Source organism: Stegodyphus dumicola, chromosome 9 (genome assembly GCF_044657685.1).
Source record: "Stegodyphus dumicola isolate Sdum_Otavi_A_Nest chromosome 9, ASM4465768v1".
NCBI classification, from domain to species: Eukaryota; Metazoa; Arthropoda; class Arachnida; order Araneae; family Eresidae; genus Stegodyphus; species Stegodyphus dumicola.
In genome coordinates, this window is record NC_140776.1 from 2,453,191 (window position 1) to 2,474,344 (window position 21,154).

Here is a 21,154-nt window from a genome sequence, read left to right on the forward strand (position 1 = left end):
AGGTTTTTACTTTGATTTAATGGGTCTGTTTAAAGAGGTAAAAAAAAAATTGAAAGATTTTTGCAGCATGTAGCGTTTCAGAACATATTCAATAGTTTTAGATGTTTATATGCATAGAATACCTAACAGTGATTGAAACTGTTAATTTTCTATACCGCCATACTTTTTTCTGCATAAGCTCTGCCTCATAAACAATTATCGATATTACTCAGGACTAAGTATTCTAACTAAAAGACCAATTTATGAGAAAGAATATTTACTGTATTAAAAATAAATATTTTTGAAAACCTTTTGAACTAAAATGTTAAATAATGGAGTTTTAATTCTCTCCTCTTATGGGTATTTCTCTTAAATTTCTCACTACCTCAATACTCAATGGAACAATTACAATGTAACAAACTTGGAAACTTGCCATGCATATCAATCATTTTGATTTCGATTAGATTCTTACAGTTTGAAAATTTAATATTTGACAAAAATATATATAACTAAAAATTTTATTCTTACATTTCGTTAATTTAATTTAGGAATTATTTCTCTCCATTCTTTTCAGAACTTAAATGCACCTCTTAAGTGCATGTGTTTCATTCGCAAACTTTTTTTATATTTTTAAACTAAGGGTACAGTTAAAAATCGCATTTATAAAAGAGTTTTATTCGACAAATATTATTCTCCCTTGATTTCAATAAATCAAGGGAACTAAACATATTTACGGAGAAGATCTCGTTTCTTAAAAGTTACTCTTCTAAATTATTCAGAATAATTTTTTCCCTTGAACGATGGGTGAAATTTCTTTGAACTGCACAAACCTTTGAATGCACTTTGTTACGTTGTAAACAATCATGTAAATGATGCTTTAGGCAAAATTTATTTAGGGAACTGTATGAAATACCGTTTCACAAATCTAGCAAATTTTTAGGCGAGGAATAATTTTGTTGTAAACAAGAAAAATATTATTTTAATAAAAAAATGAGGTAAATTACTCAACATAGATTATATTATCTAATTTTAATTACTAGGGCATATTAATATTGTAAGAACGTAGTAGGCAACTATTTAAAATTTAAAGCGTTTAGTCAAATTTCAGGTACAACTGTCATCTAATGGCAAAACTGTACTTATTGCAATCAATCAATTACCATGACTGAAGCTTAAAAACGAAACACTGTATGAAACCTAATAATTCCGTGTAGAAAAGTTATGCAGTCTTCTTAGGTTTGTTTAAGACTTACAGCAACTTATATTTAAGAGTTCAGAAATTGTTTTATTGATATTAAAGCTAACTAAAATTTAAACATGGGGCTTTTACTTAGTAAAAATTAATTGTTTAATATTTTTTACTTTATTATTATTATTATTTTGCTTTTATTTTATTATTAATTTCCGTTGCTATTTATATGACGATGCTTTTAAACACGCGAACCGCATGCGGTCGCTGATTTTTTTATTTGGCGGTCTATACACATAGAAAATAACAAAAAGATACATTATTATAAAATATTGATGCAAATTGTAACTCAGTACTAAATTGTATTCTGAAATTTTAAAAGCGTCGAGCTTTATTTGCTAACTCCATTCCATATAATGAGAGTACAGATGCGAGTGGTGTAGCTCAGTTAACTGTATTTCTTCTAGCTTGTGGTGTGGAATTTCTTGTATCTGAGGAACGTTTAGACATACCACTACATGGAAGGAAGACTAGAAAGAATACTCTTAAAGCTGTTTGCGAACTTCCAAAAACTATAGTTTAAAGTTATTCTATGTAGCCATAAACTTAGTTCCTCCAAGGTCAGAAACAAATAAAGGCTTAACATCAGGCCTACACAAAGAAATAAATAAATCTTATGAAAGGACTGATTTTCTCATGGCTACTGCATTGTACACCACGAAGTGTTATATTCTAAAACGAAAACGTGGGAAATATAAGGCCGGTAAAACATAATCGGCATTACAAGATATAATGACTTAAAGCAGCAATAATTTTGTGCTTTCTTGGAAAATTAAGTACTTGAATATTCTGGGCTTTTAAAATACATAATTAAGTACCGAATTCTTTTCCTCGAGGCCCGCACTATTTTACACTGATAAATATTTGGCTCACTTGAAATACATGTCTGTCCTAAATCGTTTTATCTTACGTGAGGAAAGTTCCAGGAAGTCGGGATGATCAGAGATGTACTACAAAGAATATAGGTTAATTGAATGAGTGGTTCTAAAATGGTAAATTCAAATAACTGTTAGGCTATCGGTGGCGATATGGATAATCCTCAAAAGACAGAGTTACACATTAAGTCTCTAATTCTTGGCATAACGAGTGGGCCTTGGCAGTCCTGATAGTTTAAGCGTTCATTAGAACAGATAGTCTTCGCGTGGTTTGCAATCACATATAGAGAGAGTACAAATTAGTGTTCCGACTGGGATTTAGCTATATGCTATTGGATGTTTTGTAAATCGAATATCCGAAACCATTTCACTTGCGTTTTACATAAGCAGAAATATTAGTTATTATAATCTTAAAATTGCAGAGATAATTTTCCAAATTGAATTTTCCGACGAATTTCTCTTCTTGTAATGATAGGAAAACACGGACACTACTTTAAGAGCTTATTTCAGGATTTGTACTTACTCCTGATTAGATGGAAGGACTTTGACTCCCAGCATATTATTCCTTTCTGTTAACTCTTGAATCTTTAGATTTGCTAAGTACAAATCTCTCTTTGTTTTTGCTAAAGTAGCATCACATACGGGATCTTTACATTTGTGATTTGTAAACGCTTCTGTTGCTTCCTCCACTGCTGCCTTGGGTGTTAAAAGTGATTTTCCCATGCTCTGCAATAGAAACATATCAGATATTTCTAATTGTTTATAGTATTATTCAAGTTATATTTCACATATCATATTCCTCAAATATTCTTTTTGAAATAAGGACAAAATATTTTATACTAAAAGCTAATGAAAAGTAATGAATAACAATATCATATTTTACAAATATCGCATTGCTATATCGCATTGCCCTAAAATTTCTAAATCTAAGAATATCTCATACTTTTCTCTCTAAAAATTATACGGTAACTACATAGTTTATGTTAAATCTGCATTTTAAAGACCTGACTGCTTTCTTTTTACAAATCCTTATGATAGTAGTTGTATTTTTATTTATTTCAATTATAATAATAGTAATAATCATGGTTGGATAAAATGATTGAAATCCAGCACCTAATGACCACAAAAGTAATGCATAAACACCGATGTGTAGAATTTAGGAATGAAGTGGGGAAATTTGCATAATAGCAAGACCAGTTATACGAACTGGCCGATAAATATTCTAGAGACAGCATGTGCAACTTGACATACTGTGAGAGTGTGGGAAGCTTGACACATTGTGAGAGCGTGCGGTCGGTATCCTGTTAAAACTTTATTGAAAGTTACTGTACCATGTGCTTCCGCGCTGTGTTAGTATGATAGTTTACATGATTAATTATAGGGTTTGAAGTAGTGAAGTACAAATAACTTACAAGATTTTATCATTGAGAAGTTTGTAATTGAAAACTCGTAGCATTGAGACTTTATAAAAGAATAGTTGATTGTCTTGTAATCAAAAATTATTTTTTAGGTCATAGAAATATGTAGATCTCTGTCTTTATTCTAAGTCCATTTCAGATTCCAATGCTTTTAAATCATGTAAGATAGAGAGCTCTTCAGATACTTACTAAACTAATGAGTGTAAGGCATCCTCTTTTGTCTGTCTTCGAAAGGTGGTATCTTATGTAACTAAAATAGATATGTTCTAACAGTAACACCACAATTGTGAATAAAATTCCACATCCTAGGAGAAGGAAGGCGCTCATGAACTGGTTAACATCCAGAGGTTTACTCACATTCCGCTTTTTATGCTTTGGCTTACAGGCGCCTTGAAGCCAGAAACGCTGGAGTCTCTCGAGGTCTCCTATACCGAAAAAAGGAATGGGAGAAATGTGTCTATTGTTATTAATATTTTCATTATTTCAAGTTCGTTATTTTATTTTTTAAAACAATTATATGAACAATAGAAATATATTTATATACTAATAATATCATCCTATCGATCACAAAAATATGAAATAAAATTAAAGTTTTCTTCAAGAATATCAAATAAAAAATAAAATAAATTAATAATTTTAAATAAAATAAAATTAAGATCATGAGAAAAGAGGAGCAAAATAACTCTGTCACTAAAAAATATATATGCGCCCAGAAGGAAATGAACTACTTTCCCGTAACTTAAAATGTACATAGTGTATGAGGAGCTAAACAAATGATTACAAACTCGAAACAAATTATCAAATTATTAAGAAGAAATGGCATGAAAAATGTTACAAATCAGTAAGTAGTACAGCTATCTCTGGCAGCTATACAAGCCGAAATACGGCGAGGCATAAAATAAAGTATATTACCTATTACCCCTGCAGAAGATCATGCCATAATATTTGCAACTGGGCAGTTAATTCATCAATATTCTGGGAACGGGCAGTTACATTCCGAGTTCTACAGTTGCCTTCCAAGCATGTCAGAAACGGGCTCTATTGGCGAGAGTTTCGGTGACATGGCAGGCCACGGGAGTACGTCATATTCTTGAAGAAATTGTTGGGACAGTCGCAGTATGTGGACAAGCGTTTTGCTGATAAATGGTACCTGGGCGACTTGATGACATATACAGTACAACCGGGATTAAAATGTTGCCCACGTAACTGCGAGCCGTCATAGTTCCTTAAAAGACGACTAGAGGTGATTGTGTGTCCCCACAAATCCCTATACACATTGTTACATGTTGGTAATCGTCGTATGCCTCTCAACAACAAATGCCTGATCGAATCGCTCGTCTGGTTGCCTCAAAAGGAGTGTACAATAGTCATCAGCATTGAGATTGAATCGGGACTCAGCGCTGAAGATCACACGCCTCCAGTCAGTCCCATCCGGTGCTCAAGTTCGGCAAAACTTCGACACTGCCTGTGATGTGCAGTCAATGGTAGGCGTCTTAATGGGACACGGGCAGCATATACGAACTTCATTTAGTCGTCTTCCAATAGATTCCCTTGATACCACCGGATGCCTGGAAAGTGGTAAATGGCATCGAAACGATGATAGCCACGGTGTTGGTGCGGAAGTGGCTGTTCTAGTGATTGCGCAATATTCGCGCTTGTTAGTGTAGCGAAATTAAATGGTTTAATTAATGTTTTATTCAAACCTAATTTATCATTTAGTCCAAATTATACTACACAACGCTTATTTTATTAGTTATTACACAACGCTTATTTTATTTAATCTTATTTTATTATTATGTATTAATTTTTTCTTCTATTAGATGGGGTTTTTATAAGTTCAACGCTTTTTCTCACTCAATTCTCCGAGTTTGAGTGAAAGAGACAATGGGAAATGTGGTGATTTCTGCGTAATATTGTAGTTTAAAATTACTTAATATGATTCTATATACTTCAAACGTAGCCTGTTTAAATACGCTATGGGTAAGAAAGTTTAATTACGTTACGGACAATTATAACCTTAAAGGAATAATTATATGATTTTGAAAAATAAAACAGTATTGTAAAATAATAAAACAGTATTTTAAAATAATAAAACATTATTGTAAAATAATAAAAAATAAAATAGTAAAGAAACATTATGCGGAAAACATTCGAATATGTATGTTTAGAGAAGTTAATGGACAGATATACAGAATTTTATAGGACATCATTGTATATCTCAGTTTCCTGTTTAATGAAAGAATACTTATCTGTAAAGAAATAACAGCAATAAAAAATCATCAACTATGTATAGTGTAAACGCTCGTAAACCTTTTACGTTGAAATTAATATTTTATTAATTTACAAATACATATAATAATTTATAAATATGCAAGAATTTTTAGTTATAAGAGAAATAATTATGGGTCAATTAAGGAATATAAATGATTAGAATGGAGTTCTTTTAAGCTTTAGGCACAGAAGAGTGCCCAATAAGTTGGCCCAAATGGGAGATCTCGAAAAAAGAATTAAAAAATTTTGACTCATTTTCAGAGCTAAGACTCCAAGAGAATGTTACACTAATATATATATGTCCTTTTCGTAATTAATTTTATTACTTGTACTTTTCAATATACATAAGTAGTTTAATGTACACTATTAATTGCCTTTTCATATCAACCTGGCTGTATTTGTTTACTAGTTATATAGATTATTACCTCGTCAAGAAGTAAGAACAGTCAAAGGGTAATCATGCAAGCTAGGAAAGTGAAATTCTTTCAACTACTTCTTTATTTAGTACAACATATATACGCACAAACTCACACGCATACACAAAAAAGACTACTGAGGCTAACAAAAATCATGTCAAATCGGCTGAAAGAATTCCTTGCATTTTGCTCTAATAAAAATTTAATAATTTCAGTTATTCGATCACCTATGATAACATAAGTGAGTACTGATATTTTGGAACATATGGTTTGTGGAACTTTCTGTGAAACTGGCCGTCTTGAAAAATCATACGGTATTTTCTTGCCTATTTTCCCCCTCTAGCATTTTAGTACCAGGTGTTGAAAATAATAATAAAAATAATAATAAAAAAAAAACAAAGCACATAATTTTCTCCTTTCTCAATGCTTTCAGAAAACAAGCGCCTTAAATTTTAAAACGGATTCGTCCATGTAATGAATGATTTCTTATTAAAAAAGACAAATGATCGCAAGCTATCTGCGAAAGTCACTTCAAACCTTTCTCATCTAATTGATGAACTTTTATGCCAGTCTAATACAAGAACAGACCAATCATAGCGAAACAAACACGAACTGACATCCAGTCTACGATTTCACTAAATCAGCTGCACATTCCCTTTCTCTAATTATTTATGGGTGACTGCGGCTTAAGCAGGATAGAATAAAATAGAATAATTTTTAGTTAAAAAAAGTAAAAAATGTAAAAAAGTAAGACATTAGTTAACTGGAAATAATTGGTTAAAAAACGGAAAATAAGAGAAGAAATGCACTAGTCAGTGCCAATATTTACTTATATTCGCAAAAATACCGATTACAATCAGTGGTGGTCGTCATCAAGAGATAATGACCATCAGAGAATTCGCTGTACATTTTCTTCGAATGATGCAGTTTTCATAGAACTACTAGCAACATTTCTAGAACCTTTTTCCTTAATAGTTCTCTACGATGATTTGGCAAATGTAACGACAGCCTCTTTGTCTCCTCTGTTCTGCTGTGTCCGACAAGGCCTCCTGAGCGCAACGCAGATTTCAAGAAAGTAAGCAGGTAGAGGAAAGCAGGAGGTAAGCTGCGAGAATATAAGAGATGTTCCAGTGCAAACGCATTGTATTTTGTCAGATAATATGCTGCTCCATAGATTGTAATTTTATATCCGACAACACTATTATAAATAAAATGCTTAGAATTTGCATATTACAAACAATATTTCTGGGCTCCTGTTGGATGCGTGACATCAAGGGCATTTCCATGTTATTATTTTGCTTGTTTTTATTACTCCATACTAGTAGCTAAAATTGTGAGAAAATGTGACGCTACTCTTCATTTAAACGCTTTGAAATATACGTTGGACATGTGTTTTATTATGATGCGTGGAAAATTGTCTGGATCGTGATGCTTATTAAGACAAGTCATGGCGATAATTTATTTATCACAGAAATGGAAAGAAGATCTACTATTGCTATAAACCCATTCTCAATATTATTCAGTTTCCTTTAAGTCTCAGTCCAGAACACGTTTTCAAACTGCCTCTAGTTTTCTCTTTCTTTTCCCGCGAGCCAAAAATGTCATGAAAAGCGCTTGACTTGAACTTTATTACATAACAAAATATAAAAAGAGATCGTATTCTTTGTAGAAAAATGTAAGCATGAAATTATTATTTTAAATGTATGAAATATTTATTTACTATTATAAAATATACAAAATAGATTATCTTATTTTTGAAGCTGTGCAAAAGGATTCAAAGTTATGAAATAAAATGAAAATTATTTCAAAGACAAAATAGTATAAATTAAATTCATAAAATCTCTTTTCATACATGAATATATTTTCAATTAAAAATGAGTGCTGGAACCTAAAGTTAACTATATAATCGCATCTAGGAAATGCATCGCTTTACCATTTTCTCTGTACTGTATCATAGCCCTGTTGAACATGCTGAGGTATTTGGACTTCTTTGGCAAAGCGAAACCGTAACCCGTCATGGCGTACCAGCTACCAACAGTAAGTAATCGACATTCATTGTCCTGGCCAGCTAGATATTCAAGCACCGTAGCATCGTAGATAAAAGCATCAAGATCTCTGTAAGAGTTATAAAAGCTTTATTAATATTTACTAGTAGTGATAACCTCAAATTTTGTAGTAAACAAAGACAACGAAAACAACAATTTAAAAATCAAAACCATTTGAGATATCGTGAAATTTTTAAAGCGAAAGGTAAAATTTTGTTACAAATTTTCATCCGAAATTTAAAATGTGAGCGTAAATTGAATTCAAAACTTACGACCAATCATATGAAATTTACGAAAAATAGCCTTTTAAATACGTTATCCTGATTCTTACAAGCCTCACCAGCGGCCGAGCGGTAAAGTCGCTTAATACTGGTAGTTCTGATTTGTATTCGAATCCAGGCGAGCGGGCTGGCTGCATGGGTGTTTTTGTGGTTTTTCGCATGTGTAAGGTATATAAGAGCCAGTTTTCTTTAGAAGGTCTTCAACGAAGGCATCTCTACCCTTAAGCAGGTAACCTTAGTGTGCATTGCCGTAATCAACTAAACCAAACCAACCAACCTGATCCTTTTGCTTATAATTTAGGAAAAAGCCGCTCAGATGGTAGAGTGGTTTGGGGAACCTGACTGCGATACCGAAGGTCCCGGGTTCGAATTCCGGAGAAGGCATGGATGTAAAGTTGTGTGTCCCTTCATAGGAGTTAACAGTGGCCGCCTGTTAGGTGCATTCACAATAAAATGACCACCACTTCTGGTCTTAGGCGTGACCAATACCGTTATAGGCAAGTGCCCGCCACTGGAAAATAAATTAGTAAAATACTATACACATTATAAAAAATAAAATACGAAACATGTGATTCACTTGCGACGAAAACTGACCGAGATATTTAATTTTAAAATTTCAGGTAATTTTTCTTACGGGTCGGACACAAATTAAGCCAGCGATATTTAAATTTGAATGTAACAGAATATAAAATAACGGCTTAAAAGTTTTCTCATCTTAGTAGATTAAATGACGAATATTCATGCAGAGACAGTAGAGAAAAGCTTTAATCAATACAAAATATTCCAAGATGACATTCTAAATTTTAGTATAGAATGCAAAATATTATCACTTGATTGTAAAACAGCTCTCTGAAGGAAAAAGAATTAATCTGCATAGTATTTTGAATAAGAAGTAACACTAATGATGGAATGATATTTTTTGATAATCAGTAATCGAAACACTGCGTTTGAGAAATTGATGGAAATAACTCTTTTAACTGTCGTACGATCAGATATTAAAATATCACTATAAAAAAACTAGTTTTAAAATATTCTATTATTTAGTGGTACACAGTAACAGAAAGTAAATAACAAATTTATGAATCTGAAAAACGCAACCTGAAGGAAACAGTATAGGTATGTATTCAAAGAATTTATTCTTGGTAAAGTTTCATTATCTAATCAGCTATTATGATTTAAATCTTTACTGTCACTCTGCCTTTCCGGTTCCGTACCAGATGAGCATTTAAGTTACGAGTTTTCAGATTGCGTGGCAGAACGTGTTTCTACCTCTGAAGGCCGTGGTACTAGGTTTCTGCTAGCTCAGATAAGATTGTATTTTCCGGTTTTCGGCATTATAGTTGCTGACATTTAAATTATGCTGACATAGGCAATTTCGCTTTAAATTAACTGCGTAGCCTTTGGCTACTAGACTTAGTTTTAAATTAAAATTTGAGTGTTATTTTGAGTTACCTCGCCACAAATGGTGACTGTCTGTCCCAAGCACAACTCTGTGTTTATGTTGAAGTTCTGATTTAATAAAAAAAAATTTTAAACCTTCATAAGAGTTTGCATTTCTTTTCAGGCACAGCGATAACTCGCTCTATGTCTCTTACTGAGTTTGGACTTAGTTCATGCTACCAAAGAACACCAAATTTAGCACAAATCGTAAAATGAGAAATTCGGAGGCGGAATAAAGCTTTCCACACTTGAATAATTTTGGTTTCATATTTATTCAAAATGTCTACTCTCAAATTCTACACATAATTGCCTCCATGAAATAGCATACTGTAACTCTTTTAGCATAGATTATGCTATATACGTAGTCGCGGCTAATGTAATAGATCTGTGTAATTTATTCATTCCGTTTCACAAGGCCAAGACAGAAAAAAAGTAGTGGTTTCAAGTCGGATAATTTTGGCGGCCAAACGTTCTAAATCTAAATCTAATGAAATTGTGTGGCCCTGCGGATTTATGTGCTGCAGCGCCATCATTCTGAACCACGCATATGTCAACTACTTCAGTGAGACAATATCTGATGAAAAGTTAGAAGATTTGGTTCAAATTTTGTTCATTGTCCATTTAGTATTTTAAATTTTATTTATGTGCGCTTCTCGCCAGTTGTAAAAAATGGATTGTCTAATCAATCTTTATTCCATAACCCAAACCAAACAGTTGCGAATAATAAAAATTATAAATTAAAGAATGTTACACAAAGAAATATCATTAAATGGGTTTAAATGAAAATAAAAAAGAATATCTTGACTAAACCTAATTTATTTTTAACTGACTCCAAAGAAAACTATAAAATTTGATTTTTTGGTGCTATAAATTCGTTAAAATTTGCAAACATTACAGTTAAATATCTCGGTCAAATTTGGCTTACGGAAGTCAAATTTCATATTTTATATTTCATAATGAGCATAGCATTTTCATAAATATAAATATGGGTACTAGGGAAACGATTAAAACTTTGGATTTTATAATTTTTGCAAAATCGAAGTTTCTACGTTTAAAAATGTCAACACAGAAATATTTGCTTCATTTAAAACATTTTTGTAACTACAAGTATATGTCTGAGTACAGCTGTTGCGAAAATAAAGGCAGAATAAATACTTTTCCAAGGACGCATACCCAAAACACGTGCCTAACTGTTCGCCCAGCTTAGTTAGATGTATCAGAAGAGTCTACCATTTCGCCTTTAGTTTCAAATTTGAAAAACAGAAATAAAGGCATCATAGAAAGAAACAGCAGTTTTGTCGCCATAGTTTCCCTTTTCCGATTCTCATAACTCTTTCTGAGGCGTGCTATAAAGCAGAACAAAAGATGGCGATACTTATGAAGCGAATGACAACAATGTTAATAATGAAAAGGAGGATAATGACATTCATTTGGATTTCTCTCAGAAAAGATTTCGAAGAACTACTAGAAAATTACGAGTCGGATATAAGTACAAAGACATTAAATTAATGCACATTAAAATCAGTAGAGCTGATATTTCTTCAATTATTTGTCTTATACTATCATTTTTACAATGACAAAATTACTTGTAAATCTGTCTGAACTCATATGTAGCAGACCTCTCAGTTTCAGTAATAAATGATTTTCTGAAAATTATCAGTTTATATATGGAAATGTCCGGTAATAATATGATTCATAAATAGAGACATTAATTATCACGTCTATGCAATCATCTTGAACAATGCGGGTATTAAAGGCGTGAGCGTACAGGACAGTAGTAAAATCCGTTGAAATTCATTAGGAATGTACTATGTGACGACTCGCTGGATTCCTTCATCCAACAAACTAAAATTTTAATCCATTTAAAATTTATTTTCAGTCTAGTTAACAGATGATTTAAAGAGATTAACAGATGCCGCTAAAGAGCAGAATTCTAAACCGTTATCTTTACCATAAGACCGCCTATTTTCGTGCTCATTGTTGAATTGTTTAGCTTCTGAATTAATTGCTGTTTTGCTCCATCAGTGGTATCATTTGAGAATATCTATCACGCCAAATATTTAAGATATATTATTTTAGAGTTTTTGCGAAAATTTTAAACTTAATCATACATTTATAATTTAAAAATAAAATTAATACATTAATAAGAATTGAAAAAGAAAACCTTGTTTATTCGAGATCATCAACAGAATTGAGCTGAAATTTTGGAATAGTTGAATGAAGACTTTTTACTTCCTTACACGAAGTAAAGGAAGTATTGCAATCACAAAAAATTCCAGGTATCATATTTCAACGAAAATATCCATTTCGATCGCTATCGAATGCAATTTAACGATGCTTTTTCATGACATATGTACGTAAGGGAAAAATAAAAGACTCCTTTTCCACAAACGGATTATAAAATTGATTTAAAATGGATTTGGTAGAGATTTATTCATCATGTTTGTATATATGTATGAATGTATCTCGCATAATTCAAAACCGAGTACCCTAAGAACGTTGAAACTTTGTATATAGGACTGCTATAATATATAGTTATACACCTCCCTTTTTGGTTGCAATTGGCCGCACCAAAAGTGTATATATATATACTGACTCTGTTACTCGGCTCAGTGAGCTCAGTTTTTTTAATTCTTATATGTCGGTAAATTATGCATTTTTTGCTTTCAAAATGATTGAATTATATTGTTCTCATCTTCCGGTTAAGGTTTTTATGCCTTTCGTTAATCTGAATGCAATAGTTGTAGAATTATCAACAATTAAAAATTTGCTTAAGTGCGGCTAAGCCTAATTTGTTTTTACCATAGTAACCACATTCGTTTACATTTGAAATTTAGCAGACTAGTAAATTAAGTCAGTTTGTGCACCTTCAGTGTCTTTTTTCCGATTGGGACCAAAAGGAAATTCTTAGTTTTGTGTCCTGAAAAATCTGCCTTCTTGCTTGCGGGCCAAATTGCTTGTTTTTGCATTGAAACTCTAATTGTAATAATTGTTTTAACTGTATTTGGTGTTTTATGTTTTTCTATATCTCTTAATTTTGAATGAAGATATTTTGGAGGGTTTTTTATATTTTTTTTTATTTTTGCTTTGCCGTGAAGTGAGAACTGAATTAATTGAATGAGGAATCTAGCTCTAATGAAATTTGAGGAAATAAGTTTAAATGAAATGCAGAATAGAGAATTCAATATTATACACATATTCATAAAAGAGCATTGGAAATATTTTTGCTGAAAATGTCTATTATATATCTCAGATACAATGAAATATGTAGAAGAATAAATAATTTTTAACCAGTTAATGAATGAAGTTTACTTGCCCTTTTTTGACAGCAGCGACTCCTTGAAGAACAGAAGACCTATTGAACTTCCTCATCCATGTGAATAAATGGGGTTTGTTTTTCTTCAGAATAGCTTCGGTATTACCATAAGGTATAGTTCCGTAGCGGAAGGGTGGTTCGTACATTCGTGGATTTTGCAACTGAAAGATTTAAATTATTCCATATATTGTAGTATATGATAGGTTAAAATATGTTAGAAAATAAATTTTTTCTTATGGAACAATGCAATGTTTATGATACACAATACAGCATCATAAAGAATCGTCCAATAAGCATGATATTTACCTCATGAGTAAAACTCGTGAAGACAAGCAAATAATTTTTATTGCAGCTCTCACGCAAATCTCATGATCCAATAACTCCTCCTAAACACTGTAAAAATAGAGAATGTAGGCTGTTTAAAATTTTGGAACTATGTGCTTTTCTACACTTCCTTTGCTTGGCAAGTTTTCGTTTGATTGATATAGTACTTAGCGATGCTAGCTACCGAATTGTTGGGCTCGCGTTCGAACCACAGAGAAGGCTTAAATGTTTGTAAGCATCATGTAATATTTTTAGTGCAGCTTGGGAACACTTAAAACGAGGAGAGCAGAATCTCTTCTTGAGAAGACTTTTGATAGGGAAAGAAAGATGCGGCACCTTAGGTTCCTATCCCCAAAAAGGTCTCCTTCCGGTTTCAGACCAAGTTGGGAAGCATGATCGGTAAAATCACTGGTTAAATTATGATTGTTCAGTCCACTTTTCCTATCCGTCCTGCGAGAGAAACTATCTTGTTCTGTAAAAGTATGTCTGCTCGATATAATCGGCAGTCTGTCGAGCGTCAGGCAGAGGAAGAATCGTGGCCTATACAGACTGCAGATTATCCTTATGATAAACCAGTGCTCGTGGTGAACAAAATCCAGATACTATGATATGTCAATATGGAATTAGCGATTGCTTGAGGGACGAAACGACCGATTAGAACGATTGGAAAAGCTTTGAACGAGAGAACAAGTTTGTTGCGCATATGGCAATGACTGATCCCACAGCAACATCATAATCCCTAGCGCAATAATTAAGGTCCGTTACACAAGAGCTAAAGCCCGTATTACTATTCTACGTTATCTGAAAAGGATAACAATCTCTGCAAGAAGTGTAGTGCTTTTTGACTCTACTACACAAGAGTATGATGCTGCATTAATGCCGGACATGGACGTGAGCACCTATTGTATTCTCAGACAAATCTTGATTATACCCATAAGAACATAACGGTCATAACCGAGTTTGGTGGCACTACGGTGACAGACATCATGAACCTTGCATTACCCATTGCTATACCGGTTTTTCACCAGTAATTATGATTTAATTCATCCTTGTAATTTAATCATGCACCAACTAATACGCAACTGCAGCACACTCAACTGTTGACGCTGCATCTGCAATCTTTTGGAGCATGTTACCTTCAAAGCTTGCTTATGATTAAGTCTCATTACGAAAATGCGCGATCATATCTGGCACACTAAACTAAACTCAGTGGCGTAACAGCCCTAATGGGCCAAGGCCTGCAGTGGCCGAAATCTGCTTTCTTGACCGTGGGCCCCGCGATGAGTAAGCATATGTCCTGAACTTGTCGCAGGAGTTCAGGTCAGCTTGTTGCAGGAGTCCCAGTGTTTAAATTTCCCAAGCGAACTTGGTACTCACTTTATCGAACCAAATGATGGAAATCAAGGGATAAAATGCTGAGTCGACCTTGCCCAGCCCATAAATCGAACCCCGGACCTGTGGTGCTGCAGCGCGATGCGCTAGCCGCTGCGCCACCGGGCCTCATATCTGGCAAACAATGCTAAATAATTCTTCTGGCCCACCAGGTACAGGTTCAGGTAGAAGTGGGCGGGACAATAGAATTTCACCACCTGCAGTCCCTTCGTACCAACTGTGCGATTACGCCCCAGTTTTGAGAGGCAATATCGCGGGGTGTGTTCCGAGGGTCTCCTACTCCTTTTCTACTACTCCGAACCTTCCGAGAGGAGTTTCGACTTGTCGCATATTTTGAGTGCTTTCTTACCGCAAGACATTATACGCTTACAAACAATACTGCCTTCTCCAGGGTTCAAATCCTGCCCCATCCATACGACAGTCAGCGTTAGTAACCACCTTCATTTTTTTCTTCGCCGGTGGATAGCTGATCCGTTAGGAAAAGTGCTTGTTGGCTTGTTTAAGCCCTGTTGACGATCATAATTATTTTTTTAGCTTCTTAGGTCATGTCCGATGCCTGTTTTCCGCAAAAGGAAATGAATGAAAGAATTACAGATTGGAAGATAAACTCAGAAAGAAGTAACATTTTGAAAGGGGGATGGGGGAAACAAGCCAGTTATGAAACAATATTACTGTGTGCAAACCGATTAATTATTCATATAAGGAGTCTTTATGTTACCGAATTTCTGTCATACACAATATAAATTTGTACATAAATATATGTGCATAAACATACACTTTAAACGTACACTGCAAAAAAAAAGGACAGTTCTATATCTTCCGTTCTACTGGGCCGATTGACAAAATTCAAATCGCGTTTTTCGGTAAAAGTATATTTTAAGGTACCCCTTAAGGAAACTTGGCGATTTTTGGCGGTACATGGATACCGAGTTTGTGCAATTCTTTGACTTATTATTTTGGCTTGCCATATCGACGATTTTTTTTCCGCCCCAAATCACCGCTCACAAAGCCAAAGAAACAAGATAAAGAATTGCACAAACTCGGTATCCATGTACACATCGACCTATTTTCACTTAAAAAAAATCCCCGAATTGCACAAAAATAGCATTGCGCACTTCCTTGACTTTATCCATGTACACATCGACGTTTTTTTTCTTCAAAAAACATCAGAGAATTGCACAAACTATGCCTTACGCACTCCCTTGAGTTTGCCCATGTACACATCGATATATTTTCACTTAAAAAGTCAAAGGAGCACACAATTCTAGAGTAGAGACAAACAAAAAATACATAATCTCAATAAACTACATTTTACACTAAACAATAAAATAACACAAAAAAGGAAAACCCTGTTATGTATTTTAGCACTACACAAAACATATATTTACCTCATTTAGAAATTCGTTCGTCTTTAGTCTGTGGCACACAAAATTCCTTAACAGAATCAAAAACTTCCTAAAATTATCTGAACTACAATCCGTATATCGGCGTCGCTACATAAATTCACAAAAATAAAGAGTCAAAAATATACTACGTAGTTCCGGACTACGGCTACTAAGTAAACTTTCATTTACACACTAATCAATTAATGCACTTTTCATTCCAAATCGTACAGAAACTTCAAATTAATCCTACTACATTCAGCCATTGTACCGTCTAAACAATGAAACGAGTAATGTACTTCCAAACCAACACACAGCACAAAAGCCCTTGCAAAAAATCCCATGATTCAAAATTTCCTGGAATAATGCAAACGATTACGTCATAATAGGGTTTCCATACCATCTGAAACTTTACTGAACTTGAAAGCTTTTTCGATAGGAGCCAAAATCTTTGGAATCGAGAGTTTACAAGTTTGTGAGAAGTTAAAATTATATTTTAGAATTCTATCTTGTTCTTCTGAAAGACTAACATATCGAAAAAGCTTTCAAGTTCAGTAAAGTTTCAGATTCACAGAAAGAAATGATTAGGCATCTTATCGCTCATAATGTGAAATTCAATAATAAACCTTTGAAACCAAATCTAACTGCGAGAGAAAGAGCTACATTGCGTGAAATTCATTCTAACCCGGATATTATTATTTCAAAGGCCGACGAAGGTGGCCAGATAGTCGTCATGGATAGGAACACTTACATCGATGGTGTCACTAAACTCTTAAACGAAGGACCATATAATCCGATCCCTAAAGATCCTTCACCTTCGGACTTGTCAAAAATAAAAACTGCGATCAAATCTTCGCAAATCATTTCAGGCAACTTAAAACATTCACTTATCCCATCTGTTGCGAATTGTGCCAGTTTATATGCTCTTCCCAAAATTCTTAAAAGTGGTATTCTTTTCCGCCCTATTGTATCAAATTTAGGTACTGCCTCGTATCCATTAGCTAAATATTTAGTTTCTAGATTTTCAACTCTAGACATTAACATTTACACCATAAAAAATTCAATAGAGTTTGTAAAAAAAGTTAAAAACATTTCTCTTAGTAATTTACTCATGGTTTCTTTTGATGTAAAATCATTATTCACCAATGTCCCAGTGGAGGGTGCATTAAGATGTCTAGAAACCAGACTTCGCGAATTTCATTTCTCTTGCATGGAAATTGATGAGCTAATTTCTCTCACTCAACTCTGTTTGAAACAAACACATTTTGTTTTCCAAAATAAATATTACAAGCAAACTGAGGGATTAGCCATGAGAAGCCCCCTCGGTCCCATCCTGGCTGATATCTACATGCATTATTATGAATCAAAATTGTTTGAAACTTTAAACTTCCCGGCATGGTTCCGTTACGTAGACGATACTTTTGCTCTGTTTGAAGGTAATAAAGATGATTTAAATAAAGTTCTTTCAACAATGAATTCTATTGATCCTGCTATTCTGTTCACTTTTGAACTTGAGACTTGCAATTCTCTTCCGTTTCTCGACATTCTGGTCACACGTAACACATCCAACTTCAGTACTACGGTTTACCGTAAACCTTCATCGGTTTGCCTTCCACCACACTTGAAATCATGTCATCCGACTAAACAAAAGTTAGCTTCATTTTATTCCTATGTTTTCCGTACTCTTCAAGTTTGCTCCTCCAAACTAGCCCTTGATGAAGAACTAAATTATTTAAAAGCAATAGCTATTGACAGGGGCTTTCCACCCAACATTATTAATCAAGCAGTTAAAAAATTCTCATCTCAACACACTAAAAGGCACACTCTTGTTTTAGGAGATTGTAAAAATTCTGTTGTCATTCCCTTCTTTCCATCAGTTAGCTATAAAGTTGCACATATTTTGCAGAAATTTAACTTTCGGGTTGTTTATTCTCCCATCAATAAAATTTCGAGTTCCATACTCAAGGACCCCATTCCGGATAAGAATTCCTGGGGTATTTATAGGATTCCTTGCCAGTGTGGTTTAATTTACATTGGCCAAACTAAGAGAGCCTTAAAATTTCGCGTCAAGGAACATGAGGCATATGTTAGAAAAAAGGAAACACAGAAGTCTTCTGTTGCTCAACATTGTTGGTCCGAAAATCACATTTTCAGTTTTTCTGCTGCCAAAATTATTCAAAAAACATCTTCCATCGGAGAACTGGATTTTCTAGAGGCATTTCACATTCATAAAAATCTTTCTGTTCTAGTTAACGATCCTAATTCCATTCCAAATTTGCCTTCGGCCTTTAAAGAAATTATGTTTTAGTTCTGGTTTCACCAACAGATGGCGCCACTTGCTTATTCTTGTCCAGGCTTTCTTATCTTATCTAATCATTATTTCCTATCTTGTTCATTTGCGGTTTTGCAGCTGAGGATGGTGGTTCGGTAAAACCATCGAAACTAATCCTGTGAAAATTTTGTAAATATAACGCTGATTTTTGTTGTATGACTTCTGAATTATTATGCATTCTTAAAACAGGAAGGCTATCTTAGCCATAAGTACGTGCATAAAATTGATTTGCCGTGTTAAGCTTTTATATTTGCCTAATAATAAAAAGCAAAAATAAATACCTAATATGCAACAATGATAATTTTAGCGAATCATACCGTGTAGCACGTTAGTGTACATAATCAGTTCTGGATAGTACATTAATTTGTAAAACGTTATTTTATCTATACATACATTTTTATTAGACGCAGTACTAAATGAGGTTAGTGTTGAAATCAATGTTATGCTATACCTCGGTGTTGTAACTTAAAGACTCTTGAAGTAAAATTATTATGTTCACTTAGTATGTTCACGAATTTCTGACAAATTCATTTTTACATAGTTCCCAGGAATGTTATGTAGTTTATAGGAATAATTAATATTTGGAAAGAAAAAGGTTAACTAAGACAAATTCACTGTAAGAGTAAACTGTAGCACAGATAAAGACTAGCAGTTTATCTAGTAATTGGCTATAAATTTAATATTGACGTAAACTTAAAGTATAAACCATTTTTGGTATCACCTGGAATTTTTTCCTGAATTAAAGATGTGTGGTTAAAAGAAGAGGAAAATTACAGAAAAATTATTTGACACAGAACTATAGGAAATGACACGAAATAAATCTTACAAAAGTCTTGCAGAGATATAGTAATGATAAAAAACCTCCTACGTCATGAGGAAAAAAATAATATTTCATTAATTCCATAAACAGACATAGTAAAGGGGGATAAAACTTTTCAAATTGTTTATCGTTTTACAGCTATTTGGATTATGCTTCAATGGAAATTACTTTAACCTTCTTACCCCCAATTAATTTCATCAGAAAAATTTTAAAAACATTTTGAGGAGGCACAAGAAGGAAATCTCATTCACGTTTCTAGTGATCTAGCGAAGCAGGGATGACTATTACAAATTAGATTTCAGTTATATATATCCATATAAATGTTCACTGCAGGAAAACAGATTGTATTCTTTGGTATTTTGATATAATTTGTATTTTCCCTTAAGCAACATGCATTGTAAGAGTAATATATTTAGAACATTCTGTGATTCTAGGTGGAAAATTTTCGGCACGTGAATTGCTTTCTTTTATTATTTTCATTAAGATTCTGAAGAATAGTAAAACACGGTAGTGCGATTTGGAAACGACTCTGATGCTAGGTTAAAGGAATGAATTACTGCAAAAATAAACATTATTTCATCATGAAGCAAGTTTCTCTGTGATCTATACGCTGTTTCGTTATCAGGAGATACATCGAAACAATGTATGCTGATGAGAAGATGTAAAAATATCGTTTGAAATCCTCGCTGTTGAATTTTTTAGACTATAAGTATAAAATCGAAACAAAGACACCGAGTTTGTGCTATAAATATGTGAACAGAAAGTTGTCGAATAGAGATAAGTCTAGAAAATAAAGAGGGCATAACAAAATGCATATGTAGTTTTCGACTAGACACATTTATGCGATGGCAGACTTGTGACAGGCTCATTGTCGTGAAGAAGAAAGCTATTTTTGGCGACATTCTGGCCTCACAGTTTATTATTTGGCATAGAGAATCGAAGACACCCAAGAGGAATTAATTCGTCATTACAATGTTGTGGACTTGGCACAGATTCCTCATGTGTAATTTGTTTGTTGTGTAAATATTGATATTGTCTGAAATAAGAATTTCGATCGATAAACAATTCAGACTTTTTCAGAATTCGCTAGTTTTTAAAAGGTACTTTTTTAAAAGTTTTTGAAAGGCCGTTACAATAAATTGGAATTGTAGTCAAAGACCCAAATCTCATTTTTTAAATGTTGACCGATTTTTCCAAATTTGGATTGCCTTTTAATGATAGAACTACACAATTGGTTCACGTAAAAATGCGATAAATCCCCAGTTTGATTTTTTAATGCTCAAACATAGCTATTCAGAGATACCCTGCATGTGATCAGTATCATTCAAAATAGATATGCATTAAAAGAAAACAAAAATATTAGGCTTGAGCATACAACATCTTCAACGCCTTTTCCATAATTTATATAATGGAAGTGCAAAAATAATATTTAGCATTTAATTGTATTTATGCTTTTAAAACATGCACATTATTAGCATTATACAAATTAACCAAATGTATAGGATAAAGTCTAAGGGTTGAGAGCTCTAAAATGCTTCGCCGAAGTTAATTAATTGCATATCTCTATATACTACAACTCGTTTAATAGACTATAAAATAATTTATAAAAAAAGG

The 21,154-nt window shown here is 33.4% G+C and overlaps 1 protein-coding gene across 1 annotated transcript in view; it reads right to left on the reverse strand.

Annotated features, from left to right (window-relative positions):
* LOC118188465 (glutamate receptor ionotropic, NMDA 2B-like) overlaps positions 1 to 21,154 on the reverse strand; it is a 755,448-nt gene that overhangs the window by 7,011 nt on the left and 727,283 nt on the right. Inside the window, exons 17-20 of the mRNA XM_085823172.1 lie at positions 13,291 to 13,451; positions 8,142 to 8,323; positions 3,711 to 3,946; positions 2,627 to 2,829 (exon numbers count right to left, since the gene is read on the reverse strand). Of these exons, the coding sequence (XP_085679298.1) occupies positions 2,627 to 2,829; positions 3,711 to 3,946; positions 8,142 to 8,323; positions 13,291 to 13,451 (782 nt within the window). The remainder of the gene's footprint in view (positions 1 to 2,626; positions 2,830 to 3,710; positions 3,947 to 8,141; positions 8,324 to 13,290; positions 13,452 to 21,154) is intronic.